Below are 26,702 nucleotides of genomic sequence, written 5' to 3' on the forward strand. Positions count from 1 at the left end.
AATACAAACAACGTGCCGATTTCCTCAAGTTCCTGGACTCACAGCTCTCTCCGCAGGGGTGGAGATGTTGTCGCCGACGGTATTCTCGTATAAAATGCGCAGGCTGTCTAATAGGTGTCTGCTCGCGGCTGTCTTGGTGAGGTGCTCTAGGTGCGCATTGTGTTGCACGGCTTGCGCCTTGATTTGTTCTTCGAAAGTGTTGCGCACACCCAACGCGTCATATTTTTCGTTTGGAGCGTACATGGGTATTCCTAGGACTTAGTCATGCTCATTTCTTGATGAGGCTGCTTGGTTTGCAGTCATTTTAAAATATTTACGGAATTGTGGAGTTGTTAGGGGTTTGTGTGAGGGAGAGGTTGGAAGATGGGTACTTGTTGTTAAGGGGGGGATATGGCGATCCACCCGCCCCAGTTGACTGAACAGTTCGCAAACTGGGGTCACTTAAAATCTAAGCTGAATAAACTTGCGCAAGCGCTGTTGGGTAATGAAATTGTAGGTTTAAAACTATATTATGACCCTTGATCTAAATTCCTGCGGAGGCTAAATAAGTGATGGGAAGCGGCAGCGTCTCGCGGTGTCCTACGGCTACGGGTCGAATATAATGACAAGCGGGAGGTCGGCGGGGGAGCGGGGGCGATGCTACGATATGAACTAGACACTTCTAGCTTCACTGTACTATCAGTTCCGTTCGCCCCTAACGAGATCCGCGGCTTGTTTGGTTTTAATAATCAGTATCCTGGAGTAGCTGCCTAGCGATGATAAATAAGGGTATCTAAACAAATGGCGTAAACATGCACAGCAAACCGCGGTATGTACGTGCGTTGCTTAAAATCAGCTGCCGACAGTTTTTACCTACGATTGCCTTTGTGCAGTCGCGCGGGCGCCGGCTGGCAGCTTGTTATGTAGCTTTGTGCTTTACACAAATATTGACGCCCAGGTGCAACACACGACGCGGGGCGCTGCGCGTTTCTCGCGCAAGCACGACCATTGCCCAGGTCAGGTTAGTTTTTCCAGACTGCTCTCACACTACTGAAGTTCGCGTAAATCCATATCGCGGCCTCTCAACGGCGAAAGTACACAACAAACGTCTTCGAATCGAGCACGCATTAATAAAAAAAAAGTAAGAGCATTGCACGCACGTCATTGGACTCGCCGGCCAATAAGATGGCTCTAGCGGCGCCGGAGTGCGCGGTGTGACGGAGAGACCGTTTCAACCCCTTCCGCCATCCGCCGGGCGTTCCGGCCGGCGGAATGATTTTGGCCGGAACGGAACGACCTCGCCGGAGGTACCGTTTATAGGCTTTTAGCGCCCGACTTGGTAGAATTGCACAAGTTGCAGCAAAATGGGCGCGATCCAGCCCTCAAAAGTTATAATAATAATAATAACCAGATTTACTCCATAAGGACGAGGGAGACGAGATAAAATGATAGTATCACACCTCGCAGTTTCATTTCGTTCACTTTGGTTCACGTTTTCCTAGACGTGCGGCGGCAGGTCATTCACCGATCTCCTCATCGCTCTCTGAACTCATGAGAAGACAGCTCTAAAAAGCAAAAAAAAAAAATCATGAAAACACCCACAAAACAGCCCGAACAGTCACACCAAAAGCGAAATCCCATTGGCCAAATGAATTTGGTTCGTTTTGATCGTGCCACAGCAGGGTGTCGCTCATTTTTCATACGAAGTAAGATCTGCGTGCACGTTTTTAGGGCATTGTCTCAACTATTTTCTTGCCACATTTTTTCTAGCGGGGAAGGGCACCGAGTCAATGTGGCCAATGGTCAACATGAGAGAGACGGGTGTGCAGCGGGTGATTGGGGAAAATGAATCCGGGCCGGGCATTGACGGACAGCACCCAGACTTTCGCCCGAGGGAAAATTCGGCTTCAACATTGGACTGAACTGTTTCTTTGTATTAGAGAGGTTATGAAACCCCGAGTACATAGGATGAAAATACGAGGCGCATTAAACAGCGCAGTCTCGCGATGTCGGAGTATCGTCAAGGTGTCCGCAGATAGCAACGAGTTTACCAATGGGCCGAACGAGAGTACGGAGGAGAAGCTCATTCCCGCCTTGCATCCTGAGCCTTTGCTATCGGCAAAGACAGCAGAACAAGCCACGCTCGCGACGCCGAGGAAGCGACAAGGCGCGTCCCTGGAAATAACAAGCTTCTTTACAAAACTTCCCTAGGTAAGCGCTGACGCGTTGACGCTTGCCACCATTTTTTATCTACATACGTCCTTGATCCCAAGCTTCCCTTTGAGCTGCAGATATCTCTGCCGCATTGCACTTTTTACACCCTTTTTAGTCAAAAATGGTGTAGTATAAGTGGAAAAGGGGTGTTGGGAAGCCATTGCACCCTTTTCAGGAATCTCAGCACCGTTTATTGGTAGCCCTACACCTTTTTTTGTGTGGAAGAGAGAGAGAGAGAGAGAGAGGAGGTGGAGGTGGAGGTGGGAGGGCCGTTTAATGTGAACTGGTCAGGTCAGCCCTGCCAGTGACAAGGCTTCTTACACCAGACGAGGGGTGACTACCATGATGAGTTGTGACTATTACACGTTAGTTGACCAACTTCAACACCCTTGGCTTTTGGTAGGGTGTTGAAAGGGTGCGGAAAAGGTGTTCAGCAGTTGATTGATATGCATGCATGCATAGTTGCACTGCGAAGTACAAGACATCTCCTCATACCCTCCTGCCCACCTCGTAAGAAATGTTCAAAAGCAAAAAAAAAAATGTTCGGCTGCAATGATCGCTCGTTTCTATAAACGGTGCGCCTCAGGGCCCAAGTTTAGCTTTGGCAAGTGAAACGTCAATTTGAGCTTATAAAATTAAACAGACTATATATACACACAAAACGTTTTTACGGCCTTACTGCCTAAACAATGTGTGGTATAAGTAGTATAACGGTGTTGGAAAGTCGTTACGCCCTTTTTCTTAGGTTCCGACACCCTAATTTGTAACTTAACAATCTTTGTATGGCGAAAAGGGTGTTGACCGACTGCAACAACCTTGGTTTTCTGTAGGCTGTTGAAAGGGTGTAATATAGGTGCTCAGTTGCAAAAAAAAAAATGGTTCTAAACCACGCTGTGAAGGTGGTTGGAAAGCAAACCTGTGATGGACCCACACAACAACTCCACATGCGACGTCAGTTTAATTCACACACCCGGCTCTAGAAAGAGTGAAACCAGAGATTCTGGCAGCCGTTACCTGGGATTCGCGGGGGCGCCGTACCGAACGCAGCAGCGTCGGCCACGACAGGGCTCGAGCGGCGGACACCGCCGCTGTAGCCCGGACGTGCGTCGGCAGGAAGAAAACGGAGAGGAGTGTGTTCCGAAGGGTGAGACAGCGGAACCTAGCCATCCTGATGTGCTAGCTGGGGCTACACCACCGCGTGACACAAGCACAGACACCGACACACTCCGGCACGTGAGCTTAGTGATTCCCATTTATACAGATTTAAACTAAATAGTTTCGTAAGTTTAAGAATTGCGAGAATGCCGACTGAACTTTTATAATCGCCCTTTATCGGAACCAGCTGCTCCATTCGTATTTTGTAATACCTGTTAAAACACAACCGAATTGGTATTCAGCAAGTTAGAAACCGAAGTCCCATTCGTCACAAGCAGTACGCAAAAGGTGGCGTTTCTCTAGCGACCAGATGTCTGTAAGTGTTCTCTACATTTTGTTTTCCCGCCCTGCAAACCAATCCTTAACGTAATTTTACCGTACCACCACCTAATTCCGTCGGGTCCGGGTTACCCAGGAGGTGCTGTCGAACAAGTTAATCAAGCCGCGCGAAGTAAGCGCGCAATGGATGCAAAGCTGCGCCAAGACTAAAGCGACCATATTCCTCGGACACCAACGCGGGACAGAAAATGCGGGCCGTCGGATGGGGGGGGGGGGGGACGGGTGTGAGGAAGAATGTGGCACATGAACAAAATGATAAACTGCACTTCGCATTACTTCATCTTCCCCATGTGGCCTTCCTGGGCAGCAACTGATACTTGTTGCTTCGACGAATTTCCGTCACCAGTTCTTCATTTTTGCTGTAGTACCGCTTCACGCGTCATGTGCAAATTAATCTCAAGCAACATCATTGCTTTCAGCGTGGTCAAATGTAGCGGCGTCTTCTCTACCGTCCGCAAGAAAAACGCCCTTTCCACTGGTGCGTTTGTGCCTGGCAAGCACATGGCGTACTCGAGGATTGTCTTGCATGTGCAGCTTTCCCGCTCATGGCAGTCCTTTCAACAGTGATTACTCTGCAATTTTTTAGCGAAATGAGAAGTACTTTTGCACAGCTAATATTTGGGGTGAATGCTTGCTTTGTGCACAGTTTCAAGTCGCGCACGTTGCGCGACTGGGTTCCTGAGCCATGGGAACTATCCCATAGAAATGCATGGGGAGTTAGATTTGACAGCGAATTACACAAACAAATAGTCAGAAACCTGAAATGTTCTTTTAGCGTTTTAATCTTCACGTTGACTTCTAGCTTTATGCCAAATATCATTTTCCTAAAGTGGTTTTTCTAGGTTCCCGAGAGGTTGTAATTTTGAGCGAGAAAGCTGGGTATGGATATTGTTGCAAGGCACGTCATTTGTTCCGAAGTGATGAAGCACGTCCACCCACCGCTCATCAAATGCAGAAGGATGTGCTGAACGGCTTGTTGGTACACTGTGTTTCTTGCTTAGTCCCGTCTTCTGCGCTGTTTTCTTGAAGTTTCTGAAACGGTTTCTTTTGATTCTTTCATTCCTCCAGCTTTTCATTCGTGACCAAGGGCTTGATATCCGTCTTCCATACTTTCGCCCGACGGCGCGACAAAACACTGTCCCACAAGCAGGCTGCCGGAACAGGGGGAACACAGCCGAAAAACTGGGCCCAAAACAGGCCCAACAGCGTCGCTAAAATAGACGAGAAAGCCGACTGAACGGTTCCGCCGACACGCCCGCCAGGGTGAGCACAGGGAACGCTTTGTAATAGCGCCCTATCGCCGCGCCCTCTAGACTGCACTCCGCTAGTGAAAAGCGCCCTCTGCCTCCCCAGCCGCGTTGTGAGTTCCGTGTCCTGCACGCCACGAAAGAACCGCTGGCTGGTAGACGTAGAAAGCTCTGCTTTAAAGAACCCTGAGCTCGGGGTCATCCTGGCTTCTTCCGGAGTTGCTACGTTTCGCTGGGTTTCGCTAGGCTATGGTAAGTTATGTTAGGTTATGCCCTTCCTACGCTCGCCGAAGTGCAGAGGGGGGAGGCCAAGTTTAGCCGGATTTTACAAGGCTGTTCGAGTGTGTCCCCCACGCTGATAGCGGATTCAAAGGGGAAACAAGGTAGGTCGACCCCCAGCGCCGCTGTTTCTGCAGCCTTGCACAACTAGTGCAAGGAGGGCCAATTTTATTGCGTTTTAGTATCTGAAAAATACTAGTACCCTTAAAATAGTATAACAACAGCTGCGCATACGCATGCCCCTCTGGTTGCCACACTCAAACAAGCTTGAAATCTGGCTTCATTCTTATAAAACCCTATCTGCGGTGGTTAATCCTTTACAGGTGGCACAGTTATTTTTCTTTGTATTTTTTTTCCTAATGCCACTGAACCTAGCTCAAGCTTAAACAGCTCAGCTTGTAATAAATTGTGTCAGTGCATATTGTTTTAAGCCTTGCGAGGCACAAAATATCCCTTCGCTTGTAGAAAATGTTCAGTCCATCCGTATAACGGATATAAAATAGCTCCGAATATGGAGGAGGTCCTTCGCATCTTTTTTCGCAGTTTTCCACACCCTAATTAGTAGTTTTACAACCCTGTGGGAGAAAGCGTGTTGAAATAATGAACACCCCACTTGGTCGGAGTTGAAATGGTCTGGAATAAATGTTTGGTATTCAATAAACTTTTATGACTTATTGAACATAATAACTACCTCACGATTAAAACGTTTTTGCAAATCCGCATGCGTACTTAAATATGCTCACATTAAAATGCATAATTGCAAAATTATCGCTAAAATATTTGATTTCTGCGACAAGCCCACTGACTATATCGGAGGACTTTCCTCTACCGGCTATAAAAGCAAGAAGAGCAGATGTGTTATGGTGTAAGTATGCACTCGCTCTCCTGATGCATCCGGTTGGTTTATTGCTCAATTCGTATGTGGTCCATGTGCGCGGGTTGAAAGTGTCTGCATGTCATGCTGCGCACTCAGGCGAGCCACATTGTCACGCGTAGCTGCACTGCCCACGCTCTTGTTTTAGATTGTTTACAAAACACCATTGTTCCATCCTTACACCTTTTTTAGCCAATACAGCTTTTATAGCTGCGTGCCATGGGACAAGATTTTTACACATTTTCGGAAAAAAGGGGTATAGAAAGTTTGTGTAGCTTAAGTGGATGTTTGCCCCTGGATTTGCTTCGTCTTATGATTAATTAAGCGATCCATTGATTGAGTGGTTGATTGATTGATTTACTGATTGATTGATTGATTGATTGATTGATTGATTGATTGATTGATTGATTGATTGATTGATTGATTGATTGATTGATTGATTGATTGATTGATTGATTGATTTGAAGACACCTCGGCCTACCCTCCGTCGCCATCTGTAATACACGTTCCTCAAGCTACCATTATTCAAACTTCGGGCATCAGTTCTGCATCCTCTCTCAAGCCACACGATCAATTCCACCAAATATTCTCCCTTGTCCTCTCTCCTCACTCGGAACCGGCAATCGTACAGCAATAATTCATTCAACGAATCGCATACCACTGGTTATGCCTCTTGAATAAGCAATTGTTTTCCCGAGCTTCTGTCCACACCAATACTAGCGGCTTTGTCTCATCTCAAAACAATGTTGGCAGAATGCGTGTGCTTTCTACAGACCAAAGTGTACTCGTTCCTTCTTGAGCTGGCAAGGTCGCCAAGAACAGCCGAGCCTAATGTCATTAAAGAAGCAGTAGCTACGGCGTCATTGAATCGCTGACTTCAGAGCACCCCACCAGAGCACTAAGATATTCATCCGGTAATTCACTCACAAATATTTTCAATGGACACTCCACCACCCATGCCCATGCCGCTGGACATCAAATTACCTTTCAGTGGTTTCCGGGACATTGTGGAATTGGCAGAAAGCAGCAAGTAAATGAGGCTGCGTGTGATAGACTTCAATATCGAGATTTAAAAAAAAGTATGGTTTTCGCAAAATGCTTTACCTGGGGTAGGATGTTAAGTAGCGGTCAAACTAAAACGATTATAGTGCATGCAAGAGCATGACCATTAAAAGACCCTGGCGTAACTTTAACGTCTTTCCATTATACTGACCTGCTGCGGAAGCAAGTGTGCTCAAAGACATCCCTGCAAATGGAAACGCCTTACCATCGCATTCGCCTGAACAAGCCGCCACAGTGATAGCAGTGGGACCTCCTAACCAACTATGGTAACTGTGGGGCTGAGGAGACAACACTCCACATTTTATTATGCTGCTGGTCTGCTCACAGCGGAGGATCTGTTTCAATAAAGAATAGTTTGTGTCGGCGCAAGTGTAATCAGGCCAAACCTAGTTTTGGTGCTTGACCATTTGCTGCTTGACCTCATCGGTGCCCCTGAAAAATATACTACGATCGCCGGGTTTTCTTTTTGTGATCAGCCACAACGCCACATTTAAGGGCATGTTTAGCTGAAATAAAACACATGACAGCCTGCTATTCTACTTGGAATGAGCCGCTACGCCACTATAAAAGGCATGCTTAGTAAATGACAGGACAGTCTGCTATTCTTTGTAACATAAGCTGCAATGCGGCTATTAATCTTATATTTAGCGGAAATAAAGGACACGCTTTATGGCACAACGACCACTTTTCCATCAACGGAAGCATAGATCTTCATTCTACGACAAAACATTATGCGACAAAACATTTTTTCTCTTTTAGGTGAGCTGCTACCTATCCTCGTGACAATACCGTTCATCGGGGCATGATATTACTTAAGGTAGCAAGTGGTCATCTTCGTTCTTACGCGTTGGACCCCGCACAATATTACGTTTTCTTCGTTGTTTCTTGATCTACTGTTCCTGTATTTAAGTATCATTTATTGGCGCGCCTTAACTAAAACACGCAGGGCGTAATGAAAAGGAATAAAGTTGTCGGGATTTCATTTCGTGACCTGAGATACGTGCATTGAGCGGTAGGTGAGGCTCAATAATAATAAAGACCTTGGCAATGTGTCGTGACATTTAGAGAACTGCTTTCTCTAGAGGCAGTACCACATCGTCGTTATTTGACGAAATGATCCTTCTCAAGAAAAACCTACTGTATAATAAATTAAATTCATCAAAACCTTGCGCAGCGTGCGAACTGATGCACAACCGTCTATGCTTTTTGGATTCAGCAGCTAAGCCTTAGCCTGGCGGAAAAACCAGCGGGACTAATCTGTGGTGCAAATCCGCACCTGCCTACATAAGAATGTTTTGCTAGAATTAAACGCCTGTAAAAACAAGACAGACTATCCCTCCCCCACCACCCTCCTCCACCACCACCACCCAGTGATTTCTGATTGAAGCTCTTCAGCACAGCATGTGTACACTGAGTTAGTCCACAAGGAATGCTTGAAAATACGTGCACACTGTTATATTAGCCTTCTGACTACAGTGTACATTTGTGTGTTATATTTTTATCATGTGTAGAGACGGCGCTAGGAGTGCAGATCGATGAAGCGGAGGTGCAGCGGTTGCGACTGCTGGAGATCAATGACGAGTAAGCACGACATACTCTCTCAACACTTTGCTAAAAAGTGGTTCTTCTATTAAGAGGCCTCCTATGGAACGTTATGTGCCCAAAACGTGCACTGTGCATCGATTGTGCTTTGTCGGTTTATTTATAAACTTTCCGCAAAACATCTGCCGTTGTGGCACATGATTTATACCTCAGTTATACGACCAACCACAACCCTCAATGCCTACATTTTTTTGCGGGCTGCCGCAAGGTATTTCGCCACCTGTCATTTTTTGTTGTAAGGGCAAATGGCAATAACATTTTTATTTACGCAGTGCACCTTCAACGTACATTGCAAATTCCGGTGTATTTATTATAACTACCTAAACTTAGCCAAAGCTACGAATTCGCCGCGAAGAATTAGGTCTAAGCCAGCCTCAGCCTTCTCAAACCAATTGGAGACAGCAGGAAAGGTTTTAAAATACAAGCGCCTGTTGGGAAACGCATGCATGTGATTATATGATCGTTCAGACAGCAGAAGTAGCATAAAACTAATCATCCCACCTTCGTTGTAGTCTTCCCACCTCTTGCAGACAAATCATTGCCAGCCATATTTTTTAAATGATCTTTGGTAATAAGACTCACTTATTTTTCGCCTGTAGAATCAGCCAAGGGCTCGCGACAGTATCAGAAGAAAGCAATACTGCCACAGATGGGCCGCTAAGCTACTCGGGTTTACTAAAGCTTTGAATACCGTAATTACCCGATTCTAACGCGCACCTTTTTTCCGGAAAAATAGGTCGAAAAATCGCATGCGCGTTAGAATCGGATACGAAACCGAAACTGCCGAAACAACGGAAATTTCTTCTCGCCCATCGCCATCTCAAGTTGGCGCCAAAGCTTTTAGCAACAATTTTTCGGACGCAGGAAGCATAGGCGCCCAGGCTATTCTATCGGCGTTCACACAAATCGTCAAATCGTTCCACTTGCTCACTTGAAACAGCAATGGCAGCAGCGGCTCTCACGCGTTCAAAACGAGTGGACGGCTGAAGTGTGCGCCTCTGGAGAAGTTCGCAGGATGGGCGTGCGAGGCGTGGGCCACGATCCCATCGATCATGGTTGAACGTTCGTTATGAAGTGTGGCATCGCGAACGCGCTTGACGGCACCGAGGACGAGATATTGGGGTCAGCGGAGAGCGACGAGGAAGGAGATGGGTGAGATTACTTCGAGAAATAAATCGCCCGTTTATCTCGCATTCGTTTTTATTGCTCACAAAGTTCCGTGCGCGTTACAATCGGAGGCGCAAGTTTTTTTGTTTTTTTTTGCCAGGAAATAGGGTGCGCGTTAGAATCGGGGGCGCGTTAGAATCGGGTAATTACGGTAAGTCGTTTTACCAGTGCCTCCAAACGTGAGAAGTTAGCTTTGGAAATAAAGTTCTGTTAAATCAAACTCTAATAAGCGTATAGACCTGCGTACAGACATATCCGAAATAAAAACCCTGAGTTATCGAATTTCAAAGTCAGCGTTGGAAGGTTTTCTCAATATCATGCAAAATTTCTAGGTATTTTATGTGATCAGTAGGATGATATTCTTGTAAGCGTCTGGTACACCCCGTTCCATTCAACAAAATCATACTACAACACATCAGGAGCCCTCTACAGGGAAATAGTTTCATAGTAAACCGCTTGTCTCTTTCCGTCTAATTATTTTTTCTCCCCATCAATAGGATTGGTGCCAGCATAATAGCACGAATGTTGAATATCGCGCACTGGCTTGATGCTATTTACAACTTGACTCAAGCGTCGAAGGACTTCAGGAAAAACGTCAAATTTATCCACGACTACAACAGACGGGTAAGCGCATTGAAAGTGTAGTTCATTTCATTTTTATACATGTAATTATTTAATTCATTTGGTTCCCTTTTCTCTCCTTTTTCCAAGATTTTTAAAGGGTATTTGTACAGACGTATGAATGGTTGCGCCAACCGAATAATAATGAAAGGAGGAGACCGTATATTCCTTCGGGAACGACGTTCCGCTTACTATCGACGAGACATCTCGATGGTTATAATAAGAGCCATCACCCCGTTCCAGATCGTGAAACAACGGCTAGCTGAATACAAGGCGGGGAAAGTCGCAGCTGACTCGAAGAAGTCTCTTCTAGACCTACTTATCCATATGCACGTGGTGGATGGAACGCTTACCGAAGAAGAGGTGAAGAATGAAGTCACTTCAATTTTCATTGGGGTACGTTATTCGCGCTCTCACCACAGTCGATGTTCTCGTGCATGCCTGCACGCTTATTGAGAAATGTAAATTAGACTTCTATGACTCATTTGATTGATTGTAGGTTTTAACGCGCCCACGCAACGCAGGCGATGAGGCGCGCCCTAGGGGAGGGCTCCGGATTAATTTTTACCACCTGGGAATCTTTACGTTCGGAAAAATCTCCTAGACACGAGCGTTTTTGCTTTTCGCCTCCATCAGAAAAGTGGCCGCCGCGGCCAGGAATCGAGCCCGCGACCTAGTGCTCAGCAGCGCAACGCCTTAGCCACTGAGCCACCGCAGCGGGTAAATTTTTAGTCCTAAGTAGTAGTTTCTGCCGTCGGTGGCAGACAGTGCAATCACGTTACTATGGCCGACTGGCAAAAAAAAAAGAAAGCGATGATAGAAGCGCGCCGCATTCAAAACAGTTGCTGCTCGTACTACGTTATCGATACCCTCCGCTTTTCGACACAAAATTTCCTCGGTGCCGTCCAGTCTGCCTACGTGCTTTTAAGGCGAAAGCCTCGCGATACGTATAAGCAACTTCTTTCCTAATACATTGCACTTGCGACTTCTTCCTCGTTTTCGTTTCTTTGTCTTTTGGCACGGATGAATTAAACGGCTTCTTTTCTGCTATTACGTGTTTGCGTCAGTTTCTTGTATTTTATTTGTTCGTCTTAGTGTGCAAGCAGACTCGAACACGCCAGGGCCTCCCTAGAATCGGGGTTCCGCGAGGATGGTGTGCAAGTATCCTACTCCAGTGACATCACGTTCAAGGACGTTCACGTTCACAGTGTTATGAATTTTGCGAACCCGGAACGTTAGTTCCGCAAAGCTCCAAATTGCGGGCCAATCCCCCAAGTGGCCATGTGTTACAAAGGAAGGAGTAGCAACAAGAACAACAACTTTTCGGATTTGTTTGCTTTATTTTATTTCCCTCTTCTCCGCCTTTGTTCGAAGAAGCTCTCCATAGTCGTTTTTTTTTCTCATACAGATAAATCCCCTCATAAGCCTCTCTTCCTTCGCTCCCTTCCCACTCCCGCTTACCCTCCCTCTGGCCTCACGTGGTTACTGTAATTCTTAGCTCTCCAATTTACTCGCTTTTCATGCTCGGCTTCCTGCCATACGACGGTGACGCTGAAGAAAACCCGTTGAAATGTGTTAAGATCTCCTCTGACAATAGGCACGTGCCGTTCATTGTATTTTAACGAGGATAATGAACAGATGCAACCGGCCATCAAGCTATCGGGGTATGAGTCGCACCAGCATCAAAATGATGTGGAAGAGGCAGGTAGGATTATGTCATATCCAGGCGCGAGGACATGACGTGTCAAGGGAGAGAGAGAGAGAGAGAGAGAGAGAGAGAGAGAGAGAGAGAGAGAGAGAGAGAGAGAGAGAGAGAGAGAGAGACAACCTTTAATAGAAAAGGATGACCACTGGTCACGATGGGGGAAAGGAATGGGGAGGGAGGGTAAGAGAAAATACACAAATAAATGCTGGTCGTTCTCAGTAGACTCAATAACTGGGCCAGTTCTTAGAACCTGCAATTCCTGGGCCAGTTCATGGTGATCACAAGAGGGTTAGTGCACATACAGGACCCGCTCAAACAACCCGTGCCAGACCGCTTTTAATTGAATAAACCGCTATTTCATATAATAGTTGTGCATCACTTTGTTGTGGATCGGGATGGGGTTGGGGAGATTTAAATGTACGGTGCGTGGCGAAAGCTGGGCACCACCAAACTAGGTGCAGGTGAGGGGTATGGGAAGAAGATGAACCCCATAAGGTGCGTGCGCGAGAAACGAGCTGAGTTTGGACATGCGTTCCTATCGGCTCCACCCCTGCCAATAAACCACCTCATTCGGCTATGGGTGCGTCGACTGGCTCCTTGACAGTATATGTAATACGCAACGCCGCCTGTATAAACATTGCCAAACGCGTCACCGGCTTTCCGATGGGAGTGGTAGGGACGCTTAGTTCAGGCACTCATCCGCTATATGGCGCGCGCCGGCGGACGTCCTACCTTACGTCACCGCTCGCAAGTCGCCAACGGTGCACCCACTTTTACGACGTGAGTCTGTAAGCTTGCCTGTCAAGTTTCAAGAGCCGTTTCGCTCCCATTTAGCCGCGACGGGGCGCTGGTTCTGGGGCGCAATGAGAATCTTGTTAGCTTGTCGCTCGCTTCATACCTGCGGCATTTTTTGAAAGATGGCCGTCGGAGGCGGAACTTAAATAGTGTAAGAACATATAATTATTCGGTTAGACAAATAGCAAGCAGAAAAACGATAGTTTCAGATGGTACAGCCATTATTTTACTGATATTTCTTTCCCTGGAGGATTTAGGGAAGACAAAAATTCGTACACATTTTTTGTTCAGGCGCTCACTTCTACCATTACTTTTAAAAAATAACCCATGTTTGTGAATTTCAGAAGATTACAGAAAAAAGGATAAGCAGCTGAGGATCCAGCCATGCTGTCCAGCCGTCTCTACAGTACAGTCCTCAATTTCATAAGTGGGTACCGATGCGGAGTACGAACAGCGTGGACAAAACAAGGCCGAAATGCGGAGGGGACAGAGGGGGGATGTGTCACTTAAAAATTTTGGGTCCGTGATCCAAGTAGGGAAGCGCGCGAAGCCGGCATCAGCCTACGGCAGCACAAGTGGTTTTTCGTCCGCCCTCCCGCAGGCGGTTTTATCAGCGACAGACCAAGACAAACAGGCATGGTGAAAAACAAGAAGGCGTAGGAGCGTCGCCTGGGGCACTCTAGACAAACTGTCAACTATTTTGCATAGTTTCCGATAAGCGGCGCTGGCCAACGGACATGAAAGCATGCAGGAAGGCTACGGAGCGGGAAAGGGTAGGAGAGAGCAGAAGGAGAATGGCTGTTTGGACATTTTTCGCTCACGCGTTAGGCAATGATTATGCAGGCGGCGTTGGTAATACGTGTAAGCTGTCCTGCCAGAAACCTTTTCACAAGAAATGCCCGTCGCGCAACCCCTAGAGGGAGTCTGTCTGCCGCGCTGATGATAAAGAAAACGAACAGTCAAGCAACGCTTCGTTCGAAACTTTTTTGCGAGCAGACGATAACTGAAGCGCACGCTCCGGCTGCAGACGGATAGACACGCGGTAGGAACCTGCCGAAGCCATGCCTGCCAAATCACCTAAAAGAAAGGCGAGGTCTTGCAAACACGTCTCCACTGATCGTATTGTACACACACCGGTTGACGGTCGACTGGTGGCGGTCGATGGTGAAGTCGCCACCAACGCTTCCGTAGAAGCTGCTCGTCGCGTAAAACCGCAGCGCACACTATACTGGCTCCTCAACGGCCACGGAGCGAAAGCCGCCTCTAAGTCGTTGCAAACAGGGGTCTGTCGCCAGACGACTGCACAACCAATGCACAGCACTTTTCGAGAGCTAAAAACGAGCTCGAAATCCTCCTTCGTTTAAAACACCTGTCGGGGTAGAAATGTGCCTGCTACGGCAACCATAAAAATAAACCACGCCGCAGCAGCGGCCACCACGGGAGACCCGAGTTCAACTCGGCCGGGAAAAACCATGCCCAAGTTGCCCCCGAGTTCTATGTCAGCGAAACACACCCAACCCATTCGTGGGCGCGGCGTAACAACCGAAGCCACACCCACCCATGGCGTCCACTTTGTGTGGGCGTAGCGTCGTAGCCACGGAGTCGTCATTTGATGCCCGCTAGTAGCGACGAGAACTTAGCACAAAACAAAAATGGAGTCCCCAGGCCACCGTTAGCCAATGGTGCCACAGTCGCGGGGGTGTTCGGTCCGAACTGGAGTTCACTATTGTACGAACCGAAAGGAGAGGCCAAGACGAAACGATTTTACCACGGGAGCCTTCTTCATACAACGTGAAAACACAGTCGATGACAAGTGACACAACTTCAATGTCTAAAACGCACTCACCAATGCTCAAACACGGTCTTGACACGGGAGGATTTCTGATAACCGGCCGCCGTACACACTCAAGCAAGCCGTTAACAAAAGCCATATTTGAGGGTCGGGAGCAGGGCCCGCTCCGTTCGCTACAGTCGACCGCTTTGCTTGCTTGGTTTTTGCGCAGAGCTGCACTGGAACTGCCCTCAGGCCGCGTGGTAAACATAATTCAGTGGAAGAACAGAACACCGAGAAAAACGGACCGCCCCGCCCCCCCCACTGGACCTGGCCAACAGCGAGGCTGGGGATTTCAAAGTAGCAGTGGGGTTACCTAGGTTAAGCTAGGGAATGAGTATTGCAAATAGATTTCAGATGGTGCTGCATGCGGAAGATAGCACAAGCTGTACTGTATCAACGTAAGCAGCCCCAATACAGCGCGCTGAATATGCCAGGCGTGCTGCATTCCGGCAGTTTCCCTCGAGGTGTATCGAATGCTGCACTATCTCTACTTTCATAACCCAAGCAGCTCAAAACTCGGGAGCAGGCGGAACTCTGGCCTTCTGGAATAGCGCCCCAGTTCTAAATTTACCCAATTGGCAGAAAACACTGATATTTGTCTGCGGTACTTTGCGACCCCTGTCTCTACAGCACTAGAGGCGCTTTTTGGCGATGTTTTTAAAGCCTTGCGGGTTTTGAAAAATAGTTTAAGAAATTGTTGCTGGGTCCCGTTAAAGAAACAAGGTAGGGCTTTCAAACGCTTTTCCGATGCCCAATACAGCGCAATTGTCCCAAGATAGTCGACGCAAACTTTAAACGGTGATCTCGGGTTCGACAGTAGAACGCATTCAGCCCTTTCTCCAGTGTATCCAAGTAAACCTCTTGTAGGTGTATTTTATGATGCCCATTCTTTTATGCAAAAAACGAGAATAACTGTTTTTAGTTCGCGGAGAGTTCGTTCGCGTAAAATCGGCTGGAACAAATTTGCGCCACTTGTGCATCGTCGTGCACAGTGCGTGCTTAAAACACCCAGGTGCGCGCCTCTATAGTTTTACCCTGAGGTAAAGAAACATGGCGCTGTGGCTTCTGGGCTGCCCCGGAGACAATTCACTACATGTCGCAATATGACCTGATTAGTGAAGTTTAACCCTACACTATAGGACACATCCTGTGATAGGAGGGGTGTTACTGTCCCGTTATGGAACCTTCATCGTCCCAACATCTACGATAAACTGCTCGCGCGATTTCGCATTCTCATCGTATGAAAATATTCTCAGGGATCCCACTACTTTTTATCGCTCTTACCTTCTTTTCCTGTGGCCCCAAAGAAGTGTAGCCCAACAAGATCTTTGGTCACACAGATTCTTGCAAAGATACATGACGAATATAAAGATGTAGCGAAAAATGTAACCCCGTCCGTGCTCACCGCCTTTGTTCATGTGACGGTGTGCCGGAAGCTATAAATAGCTCATCACTGATATTTTTGCAGGGGTTCGAGACCACGGCCAGTTCCATCACCTTCACTCTCTTTTTGCTGGGAAACCACCCCGAGGTGCAGGCCAAGGTGCAAGAAGAAATTGACGAGCTGTTTGCAGACGACACGGACAGAGATGTCACGATAGAAGACACCAAGAAAATGCAGTACTTGGAGTGTGTAGTCAAGGCAAGTATGGAAGCGAGGGTGCGTGGTTGAGGCTCTTTTTCCCCCAGAAATGAGGGGAAACAAAAGCATTTTATTATACAGAAGATTAGGCTTACGAGAGACATACTTTTTACTCACAAATTACCCGACCCTATATACTCCCTCTCTCCTGTCTCGATATATATATATATATATATATATATATATATATATATATATATATATATATATATATATATATATATATATATATATATATAAGGTTAGTAGAGACAGAGACAAACGAGAAAGACTTAGAAAATAAAAATAAGTTTACTGACGTTTCAGGGAGAGGACTCTCCCTGCAACGTCAGTAAACTTATTTTTATTTTCTAAGTCTTTCTCGTTTGTCTCTGTCTCTACTAACCTTATTTTTTTCGCGCTCTGTGTGAGTTTTTATCTTTTCAGTCTATATATATATATATATATATATATATATATATATATATATATATATATATATATATATATATATATATATATATATATATATATATATATATATATATATATATGAAAACTTAACAAGGCACAAACCACAACGTTTCAGCAAAGAGACGTGCCTTCGTCAAGGCAACCCCTCGCCTGGGTGGCACGCTTTGTATAGGGGTAGGTCCCCAGGTTAAAGGAGAGAAGGAAGTGGAATTGAGAAAGCGGATTGGTTTGGGAGTATGTAGCAGGAGATATTGAGGGGGAAAGAAGGTTGTATAGTTTGAGCCACGAAGTCGGTAAGCGGGAAGTCAGCCGGAGGTTGATATTCTGGGAAATTCTTGGAGAGAAAGGATGCGAGGGAGTTTGTTGCCCGCCGCGCGGCCTAACGAAAGGTTCTCAGAAACACCGGAAGCAGAACAGGGGGTGAGAGGAGTCCTTCTCAGAAGCTATCTGCAAGCATCAGGTCAAAAGAAAAGGTAGAGAAGGGGGGGAATAACTAGGTCCAAGTAAAAAGAAACAAGAAAAAATAACAAGAAAAAGGGAGGAAAAACCACGCACACACACACAAAAAAGAAAAAAGCAATAACCGCACAACTGAAATGGCACGTGTCTTCAGCAGCAACATTCCTGTAACAGGCCCTTTCTGAAACTCAAAAACGAAAAGATAAAGTTAGCGGGACGTACGCGGCAGAATACAAAGTGGAGCAAAAAAGACAGAAAAAAATAAAAATAAAATGGAATTCCAGCGAAAAGGTTGGAGGGATGCCTGCGCGTACTACACTGGAAGCTAAGGAATGAAAACAAAAGGAATTACGTGACCACATAAGGAGCAGAGGGAGGGGTAATAGTCTTTGGATAAGGTATATGCAAGACAGTGCCTATTTCTGTATTCCCGGTGAATATCGCAATGATTCCAAGTTGCCCCCAGACGCATTAATTCCAGTGGGCTCCATGGAGTTGAATTTGTGATATAAACAAGATTCTTGGTATTTTCTGTCCCTAGGAGACTTAAAGTGTGACTGAAGTATATGCAACTTAAGTTCATCAAAATTGTGGCCTGGTTGGTTGAAATGCTGCGCTACAGCTATGGAGGATTTGCTAAGAGTATCTTCCAAGTGACCGTTAAGACGTAGGCTCATAGGTTGACTCGTTTCGCCTATATACTGTTTGTAGCACATTGAACATTGCAACATATACACAATGTTAGATGAAGTGCACGGAAAACTTGAATTAACCTTGTGAACATAATTACTGGTTGTGCTTTTTACAATGCAGTCTGTCTGCAGGTGCCTGCAAGTCTTGCATCTGGGACGGGAGCAGCTGGCCATGACTGGTTGCTTTGAAGGCCCTGTTTTATCATGCACTAAAATATCGTTTAGATTCTTATTTCTCCGGTTGGTAACCCTTGGTGCTTCTGGGAACGTATTTTTAAGTCGGGCGTTACTGGCTAAAATAGGGTAGTATTTCTGCAGGATATTGTTTACGTTTAGGAGGGCGTTTGAAATCTTAGTTATTAGGGCAGGCGGCCTGGCGCTTTCTTTTTGTCGCTGTTGGTTGACCACGTCATCCATTTTCAGATTAGATGCACCTTGGTACGTCATATTGAGCGAGCTTTTGGGGTGGTTCCTGTTCGTTAGGGTGGACTTGAGTTCGTCTGGATGCTTTACGTAGTCCCTGTCATCACTGGATACTCTTATAAGTTTGGTGGCCTGTCCTACAAAGATCCCCTGTTTGCAGTGTCTCGGGTGACATCTTCTATAATCTAGATACTGCTGCCTGTCTGTTGGTTTTCTATAAAGTGTAGTTTTAAGTTTTCTGTTGTCAAGAATGACGGTAGTATCCAGGAAGTTCACTTCTGTTTCAGAATGCTGGCAGGAGAATTTAATAGTCGGATGCGAAGAATTGAGATGAGATATAAACGTTTCTAGAGTCGCGCGACCGTGTTCCCAAATCATGAAGATGTCGTCTATATAGCGGAGGTAAACCTGAGGTTTATGCGGAAAGGAGTTTAGTGGGCTGGTTTCAAGTTGCCCCAAAAAATATTGGCATAGGTCGGCGTGAATGGAGTATCCATGCTGCTTCCAAAAACTTGCAAAAAGTAAGATGAGTCAAATTCAAAATAATTGATAGTTAAAACTAGTTTTAACAGAGCTTGAAATGGGGCTAGTTGGTTTTTTACTCGGAACAATTCTGGCGCTAGGCGTTACAAGGACGAGGATTCATTTGTGTGTGTAAACTGTCGTCCTGGTCCCGCCTAGCGCCAGCAATGTTCCGAGTTTAACAAAGCTATGTACACTTCTGGCGCATGTTAGTGCGGTTTTTCCGATAAAGCTTTTGAAATAGCTTCGATTCCTTCGTGCAGCAACGTCAAGAGTACCAAGGAGGGTTCCACGGGGTAGGCGCCCACCCTTATTTACCTCTTCTATTATGTGGAGAAGGGGGGGGGGGGGGGGGGTGTCCTGAACGAATGAAGGAAGAAGAGCCGGAATGTCGGATAGGTAATCAATTTCCCGGAATATCAACCTCCGGCTGACTTTGCGGCCCAACTATACAACCTTCTTCCCCTCAATATATCCTCCAACATACTCTCAAACCAATCCGCTTTCTCAATTCCACTTCCTCCTCTCCTTTCACCTGGGGACCTATCCCTATATAAAGCGTGCCAGCCGGGCGAGGGGTTGCCCTGACGAAGGCAAGTCTCTTTGCTGCAACGTTTGCGACAATCGTGGCTTCTACCTTGTTCGAAGTTTTCTTTTCTTGTATATATATATATATATATATATATATATATATATATATATATATATAGTGAGGGAGACGATAGCGTTTGTCCAGTTTCTTAGATTATTTAATACCCAACAGTTTCGAAAGGAGGACCTTTCTTCTTCGGGGGTTGTCTTAGAACAGACAGAAAAACGCTTATACACACTTTGGATCCGAGGGCTTCCCTTTCTCCTCACCCTCGCCAATGAGAACTCTCGGGGAGAGTAAAAGAGCGGGAGCGCAACAATAACATGGCGTAGCTATACTACAGAAGGTGGGAAAAAGAAAGAAAAGAGGAAGGGAGAGAGAAAAGTTGTGAATGGGAAGGAGGCACAGTTGCGGCATTGATAGACCGAAAACAGACGCATAAAGTTCAACCAATGTGCGTCCACAGAAAAAAACGGCGTTCTGCGTCTGGGTGCGGAGAGAGAGAGAGAGAGAGAGAGAGAGAGAGAGAGAGAGAGAGAGAGAGAGAGAGAGATACCTAACATTTGGAGAGTCGAAGCTCGAAAGAGCCTGAACGAAAGGCTCTGGATGGCAGCGACGCATGCCAACTCCTGCCCACTGTTGATCAATGGCAAAAAAGAACGAAAAAAATTACGCCCACATCCCCTCGCGGGAATCCTGGTGTGATGCGACGCTGAGGGGGGTTCAAGCGCAAGCGGAGAGCAACCGTCGAGAGCGGCACACCGGTTATATGCGCAGCGGTCCCGAAGGAGAGGAGACCACGGAGAGAGAGAGTACTGCACATGCGCAGCACCGCGCGCAGCTCCGCCCACCGGCGGAGTGAGAGCGCGCTAGGCCACAAACCCGCAGATGTTGAGAGAGTGTTCCCTCTCACCTGGGCACGTGCCGGCGCCAGAGCGTCTGCCGCGGCTATGACGCAGCACAATCCAACACAATCCACTTTAATCCAATCCAATCCAAATCCAATCCAATCCAATCCAAGCCAAGCCAAGCCAAGCCAAGCCAAGTCAAGCCACGCCAAGCCAATTCAATCGAATCCAATCCAGTGGCCCTCGCGAGAGAGCGTTCGCTATCGGAGAGGAGAGGGGGTGAGCGGAGGAAAGTGCGGACGCCGACGACGACTACGGACGCACGCAGGAAGGACAGGGCCGCCGACAAGAGATGCTCTCAGCGTCGCATCTAAAAAAAGGCATTTGTTAATGTCGGTTTGAGACCGTCATTAGACATAGAGATGTGCCACGTGGCCCGCAGGTGGCCGAAGGAAGAAAGAAACTGGACAAGCGCTATCGTCTCCCTATACCTTTCAACCTTTCGATGGTCGCACCCATCTCATATAGCCTCCCTTGTCTGCGGTGTTCTTGTTCCAGCCAGACCTGGGGCGTGTAACAAATGGCGGCCCATGTGACAGAGTTCAAAGACTTCACGTACAGAATATAGGAGACGCTGTATTGATGCACAAAGCGATATATGCAAAGCATTCCCTTCTAACACCTTCCTGAAAAGGGGAAGATTGCTGCCACGAGGACCGTGTGGCTCTGTGATTGAAACCCGGGTGAATCCACTTAACTGGGCACATCTGCACTGAAAATGATCTCGCTAAACTGGTGCGTCAACTCATCACGTGACATGGCATGTGTTTCAGATGAGGCGGCTCACTGAAGATATAAAGGCACACCGCTACGCCAAGCTGTCTACCGACTGCTCAGATATTACGACACAAAAAAGAGTGCTCTATCGAATTAACACTGGTGCAGCGGTGGCGTAGAGGTAGAGCATCCGCCTCGCGTGCAGAAGGACAGTGGCTCGAATCCCGGTGCAGACGACTCCCACCGGATATAAAAAAACCGCGTCTTGATGTAATTGCATAATGGGGCTTGGGGTGCCGCCTGACCACGGAGACCATTGCCGGCAACGGCCACAACCTCCCATGAATACGCCAAGTAACCCACGGCCCTCAGCCTCCAGTGGCTGCGAAGCAACTGACCACGGCAGCGGCCAGACCTATGACGCAGCAGAGGGTGCTAAGAATCCCTGGACCAGGACAGGCCGCCATTAGAATCTGAACCTGGCAACGTTTAACACGAGAACCTTATCTAGCGAAGCGAGTCTAGAGGTCTTGTTCGATGAATTAAAGGGAATTAACTGGGATGTCTTAGGACTTAGTGAAGTTAGGAGGACAGGTGAAGCCTTTACGGTGCTGAAAAACGAACACGCCCTATGTTACAGTGGCCTAATGGACCGAAGAGAACTGGGAGTAGGATTTCTAGTCAATAAAATCATAGCTGGCAACGTAGAAGAATGCTACAGCATTAACGAAAGGGCAGCAGGTGTTGTATTTAGGCTCAGTAAGAGGTACAAACCCAAGGTGCTACAGGGCTACGCGCCCACATCCAGCCACGACGACCAGGTAGTGGAACGCTTCTATGAAGATGTGGAATCGGCAATGGCTAAAGTAAAAACACAGTATACCATAGTTACGGGAGACTTCAATGCTAAAGTAGGCAAGAATCAGGCTGGAGACAAGGCAGTTGAGAACTATGGTCTTGGCTCTAGAAGTAGCAGGGGGGACCTACTAGTCGAGTTCCCAGAACGGAATAACCTACGTATTATGAATACCTTCTTCTGCAAACGGGAGAGCAAGACAGTTGAGATTCGAGAACTATGGTCTTGGCTCTAGAAATAGCAGGGGGGACCTACTAGTCGAGTTCCCAGAACGGAATAACCTACGTATTATGAATACCTTGTTCTGCAAACGGGAGAAGTGAAAGTGGGCGTGGAGGAGCCCGAATGGGGAGCATAAAAATGAAATAGATTTCATATTATGCGATAACCCTGGTGTCGTGCAGGATGTGGAAGTGCTCGGAAGGGTAGGGTGTAGTGACCACCGTGTGATAAGTTTTCGAATTAGGCTAGATTTGATGAGGGACCGTAACAAGCTAGTACGAAACAAGCCGATTGAGCTAACAGTAAGACGTAAAGTAGAATAATTCAGGATCGCGCTGCAGAACCGATATTCAGCTCTTACCGAGTAAGCAGAGTTTACAACACAGGAAGGCAGCGACAACCTTACACGCGTTATCACACTGTGCAGTAGAAGTCGGGGGCACGATGGCTAGACAGGATACTGGCAAACTTTCCCAGGAGAGGAAAGATCTACTTGGGATACGGCAAACCATGACAATATCAACCCCACCTGACAGAATAGAACTAGCGGAGCTTTCGAGTAAATCAATAAGCGTAAGACAACTGACATACGGAAGTATAATATGGAGAGGTTCGAATACGCTGTAAAGAACGTAGGTAGCCTGAAAGCAGTGAAGAGACGTCTAGGCGTGTGGAAAAATTAGCTGTATGCACTTAAAGACAAGCAAGGCAATGTCATCACCAATTGGGATAAAATATTCACTGTAGACGAGGAGTTCTATAGGGATCTGTACAGTAGCCGGGACATCCAGGATAATTCCGAACGAGAAAGTAGTTCAGAGGAGATAGACATCCCACCAGTAACGACCGAAGACGTAAGGAAGGCTTTGAAAGAAATGAAAGGGGGCAAAGCATCTGGTGAGGATCACATAACAGCAGACCTCTTGAAGGATGGCGGAGAACTTATGCTTGGAAAACTGGCAAACCTGTATACGCAATACCCAATGACCGCAAGTGTACCGGAATCTTGGAAGAACGCGAACATCATCCTAATCCATAAGAATGGTGACATGAAGAACTTGAAAAATTACGGGCCGATCAGCTTACTGTCAGTCGTCTACAAGGTATTTACCAAGGTAATCGCTAACTGAATCTCTGCAACCTTAGATTTCAGTCAACCTAAAGAACAAGCAGGGTTCCGTAAAGGCTATTCAACAATGGACAATATTCACACGATCAATCAGATGATAGAGAAGTGTGCTGAGTATACTGAACCCCTATATACAGCCTTCATAGATTATGAGAAAGCATTTGACTCGGTCGAAACCTCTGCAGCCATTCAGGCATTACGAAACCAGGGTGTAGATGAGCATTATGTAAGAATGCTAGAAGATATCTACAATGGGTCCGCAGCTACCATCGTCCTCCACAAGGAGAGCAGTAAAATACCTATAAGGAAGGGCGTCAGACAAGGAGACACAATCTCCCCAATGTGATTCACAGCATGTTTACAAGAAGTATTCAGAACACTGGATTGGGAACAGGTGGGAGTAACTGGGAGTAACGGTTAACGGAGAATACCTGAGTAACCTCAGATTTGCTGATGACGTTGCCTTGTTCAAGAACTCGGGGGAGGAATTGCAAAGCATGCTTACTGAACTGGACAAACAGAGTAGAATCGTGGGCCTGAAAATTAATATGCAGAAAACTAAAGTAATAATCAATAACCTCTGGACAGGACCGCGGTTTGAGATACGTGGTGAGGCCGTGGAAGTATTAAGCGAATACATCTACTTAGGCCAAGTTGTGACCCCGGATCCCAACCATGAGGCAGAGATAATTCGAAGGATAAGAATGGGGTGGAGTTCATTCGGCAGGCATTCTCAGATAATGAATGGCAGCCTACCATTGTCCCATAAGAAGAAAGTGTATGGCAGCTGCATCTTACCGGTGCTCACCTACGGGGCAGAAACTTGGACGCTAACTAAGAGGGTTCAACTTAAATTGAGGACGACTCAGCGCGAAATGGAACGGAAATGATAGGGACAAGAAGAGAGCGGAGTGGGTTAGGGAACAAACGCCTGTTAAGGACATATTAGTAGAAATTAAGAAGAAATGGACGTGGGCAGGGCATGTAATGCGAAAGAAAGATAACCGTTGGTCATTAACGGTAACAGAGTGGATCCCCAGAGAAGGCAAGCGTTGCAGGGGGCGGCCGAAAGTTAGATGGGCAGATGAGATCAAGAAGTTTGCGGGAATAAATCGGTCGCAGTTAGCACATGACCGGGGTAATTGGAGAATAATAGGAGAGGCCTTTGCCCTGCAGTGGGCGTAGATAGGCTGGTGATGATCGAATTAACAGGTGCTCTGCATGGCTAGTCAGCGCCCAGAAGTGGTTTGTACTGTTGAGTAAAAATCAAGGCAGACCACTCCATCGAAATAAGAGGGACTCTGGCTAGTCAGCGAGCGGAAGCGATTTGACCTGATAGATGAAATTCAAAACAGGCTGCAGGCTTACAGAAAGGAAGTCCTTTAGGAGGTACGGGTATGACTCGTACCCCGTACGGGGAATGCGAGGAATCCCCCGTAACGGCTGTGGCCCGCGCAAGTAACGTCAGGCAAAATTGTGCCACGGGATTTCTGCTGACGACGAAACTGTATGGTGCATTATATACGTATCTGTCTCTCTACGTTCACTACCGGCATTTAAATAAAACGACTAAGAAGGATGGTTACCCGCGCCCTCGTATAGACGATGCCCTCGATTGCCTTCACGATGCGTCCTTGTCGTCTATAGACCTATGGTCTGGCTGTTGGCTGATTGCTGTTGACGCCATTGACCGCGAAAAGACCGTTTTCGTGACGGCAGACGGCTTGTACCAATTTAAGGTCATGCCGTTCGGTCTTTGTAATGCACCTGCAACATTCGAAAAGATGATCGACTCGCTTTTGCGCGGTTTCAAGTGGTCGACGTACATCTGCTACTTGGATGACATCATCGGGTTTGAAGCGAACATTCAAGACACACCTCCAACGTCTTTCGGACATCCTTGCGGCCTTCCGTCGTCCCGGCCTCCAGCTCAACGCGTCCAAATGCCATTTCGGCGGCCAACAACTTATGATCCTGGGACATGTAGTTGACGCTGATGGTGTGCGACCTGACCCTGACAAGGTGCGCGCCGTCAAAGAGTTCCCTGTCGCTGGATCTGCGAAGGACGTTCGCAGCTATTTCAGCCTGTGTTCTTACTTCCGCCGCTTCACCGAGAACTTCACTGACATAGCCCCCACTTACGCATCTTCTGAAAACCGATACCTCGTTCTCGTGGGGCTCCACACATGCCACGGCTTTTTCCTCTCTCATTGACGTCTGACCCGTTGTCCAATTTTGGCCAATTTCGGTGATACAGCTCCGACAGAAGTTCGTACTGATGCAACTGGGCATGACATAGGAACTGTACTGGTCCAGCAACAGGCCGGACGCACCAGTGTGATAGCGTAAGCCCGGCGCCTTTTGAACCCAGCCGAACGCAACAATTCTATAAGTGAGCGTGAATGCCTCCCAATTGTATAGGCTGTAAGCAAGTTCCGTTCGTATTTGAACTGCATGTCATTCGCTGTAGTCACGGATCACCATGCGTTATGCTGGCTTTCCACTCTAAAGGACCCCACCGGGCAACTTGGTCGTTGGGCATTATGGCTGCAGGAATACGACTATTGGGTCGCCTACAAGTCTGGTCGAATGTACAGGGACGCGGACTGCCTGTCTCGTCCCCCTGTTGACCCCCATGACTTGCGAAAAAATGACGAGGACCCCGGCGTGTTCGCTCTGTCGGACTGCCTCAACATTGCTGACCCTCTGCGCCGTGGCCCGTCGTTTTGCAAGATTATTGATTGTGGGGTTTTAACGCGCCGACGCAACGCAGGCGATGAGGCGCGCCGTAGTGGAGGGCTCCGGATTAATTTTGACCACCTGGGGATCTTTAACGTGCGCCGAAATCTCGTACACACGGGCGTTTTTGCCTTTCGCCTCCATCAGAAAAGCGGCCGCCGTGGCCGGGAACCGAACCCGCGACCTCGTGCTCAGCAGCGCAACGCCTTAGCCACTGAGCCACCGCGGCGGGTACTGTGGGAAAGACGAATGCGTATACTAGGAACCTGGCGCAGTAAAACAAGCCGCGCGGGGGCGTTATCGTCGGGGTGGGTCGACGCTCGCGCGATTACCTTCAAATCGCACGCGACTGTACCACTACCCTACTTTTGCTTATAATTCTTCTCGCCTCAACACTGCTGGCTGCTCTCCTTTCTTTCTCCTTTTTGGACGCGACCCTGCCTTGCTATTCGACACCGTATTGCCTTACTCGGGG

The 26,702-nt window shown here is 47.3% G+C and overlaps 1 protein-coding gene across 3 annotated transcripts in view; it reads left to right on the plus strand.

Moving 5' to 3' along the window:
* Positions 1-26,702, plus strand: part of LOC144151920 (cytochrome P450 4V2-like) — a 113,408-nt gene that overhangs the window by 78,634 nt on the left and 8,072 nt on the right. For all 3 annotated transcript variants that reach the window (XM_077683098.1, XM_077683106.1, XM_077683092.1), the window contains exons 5-8: positions 8,661-8,730; positions 10,416-10,542; positions 10,783-10,935; positions 16,342-16,515. In XM_077683098.1, coding sequence (XP_077539224.1) covers positions 8,661-8,730; positions 10,416-10,542; positions 10,783-10,935; positions 16,342-16,515 — 524 coding nt within the window. The remainder of the gene's footprint in view (positions 1-8,660; positions 8,731-10,415; positions 10,543-10,782; positions 10,936-16,341; positions 16,516-26,702) is intronic.

The sequence above is a fragment of the Haemaphysalis longicornis genome, unplaced genomic scaffold (assembly GCF_048455015.1).
Source record: "Haemaphysalis longicornis isolate Haplotype H1 unplaced genomic scaffold, Haemaphysalis longicornis Haplotype H1 scaffold_1, whole genome shotgun sequence".
Taxonomy (NCBI): domain Eukaryota; kingdom Metazoa; phylum Arthropoda; class Arachnida; order Ixodida; family Ixodidae; genus Haemaphysalis; species Haemaphysalis longicornis.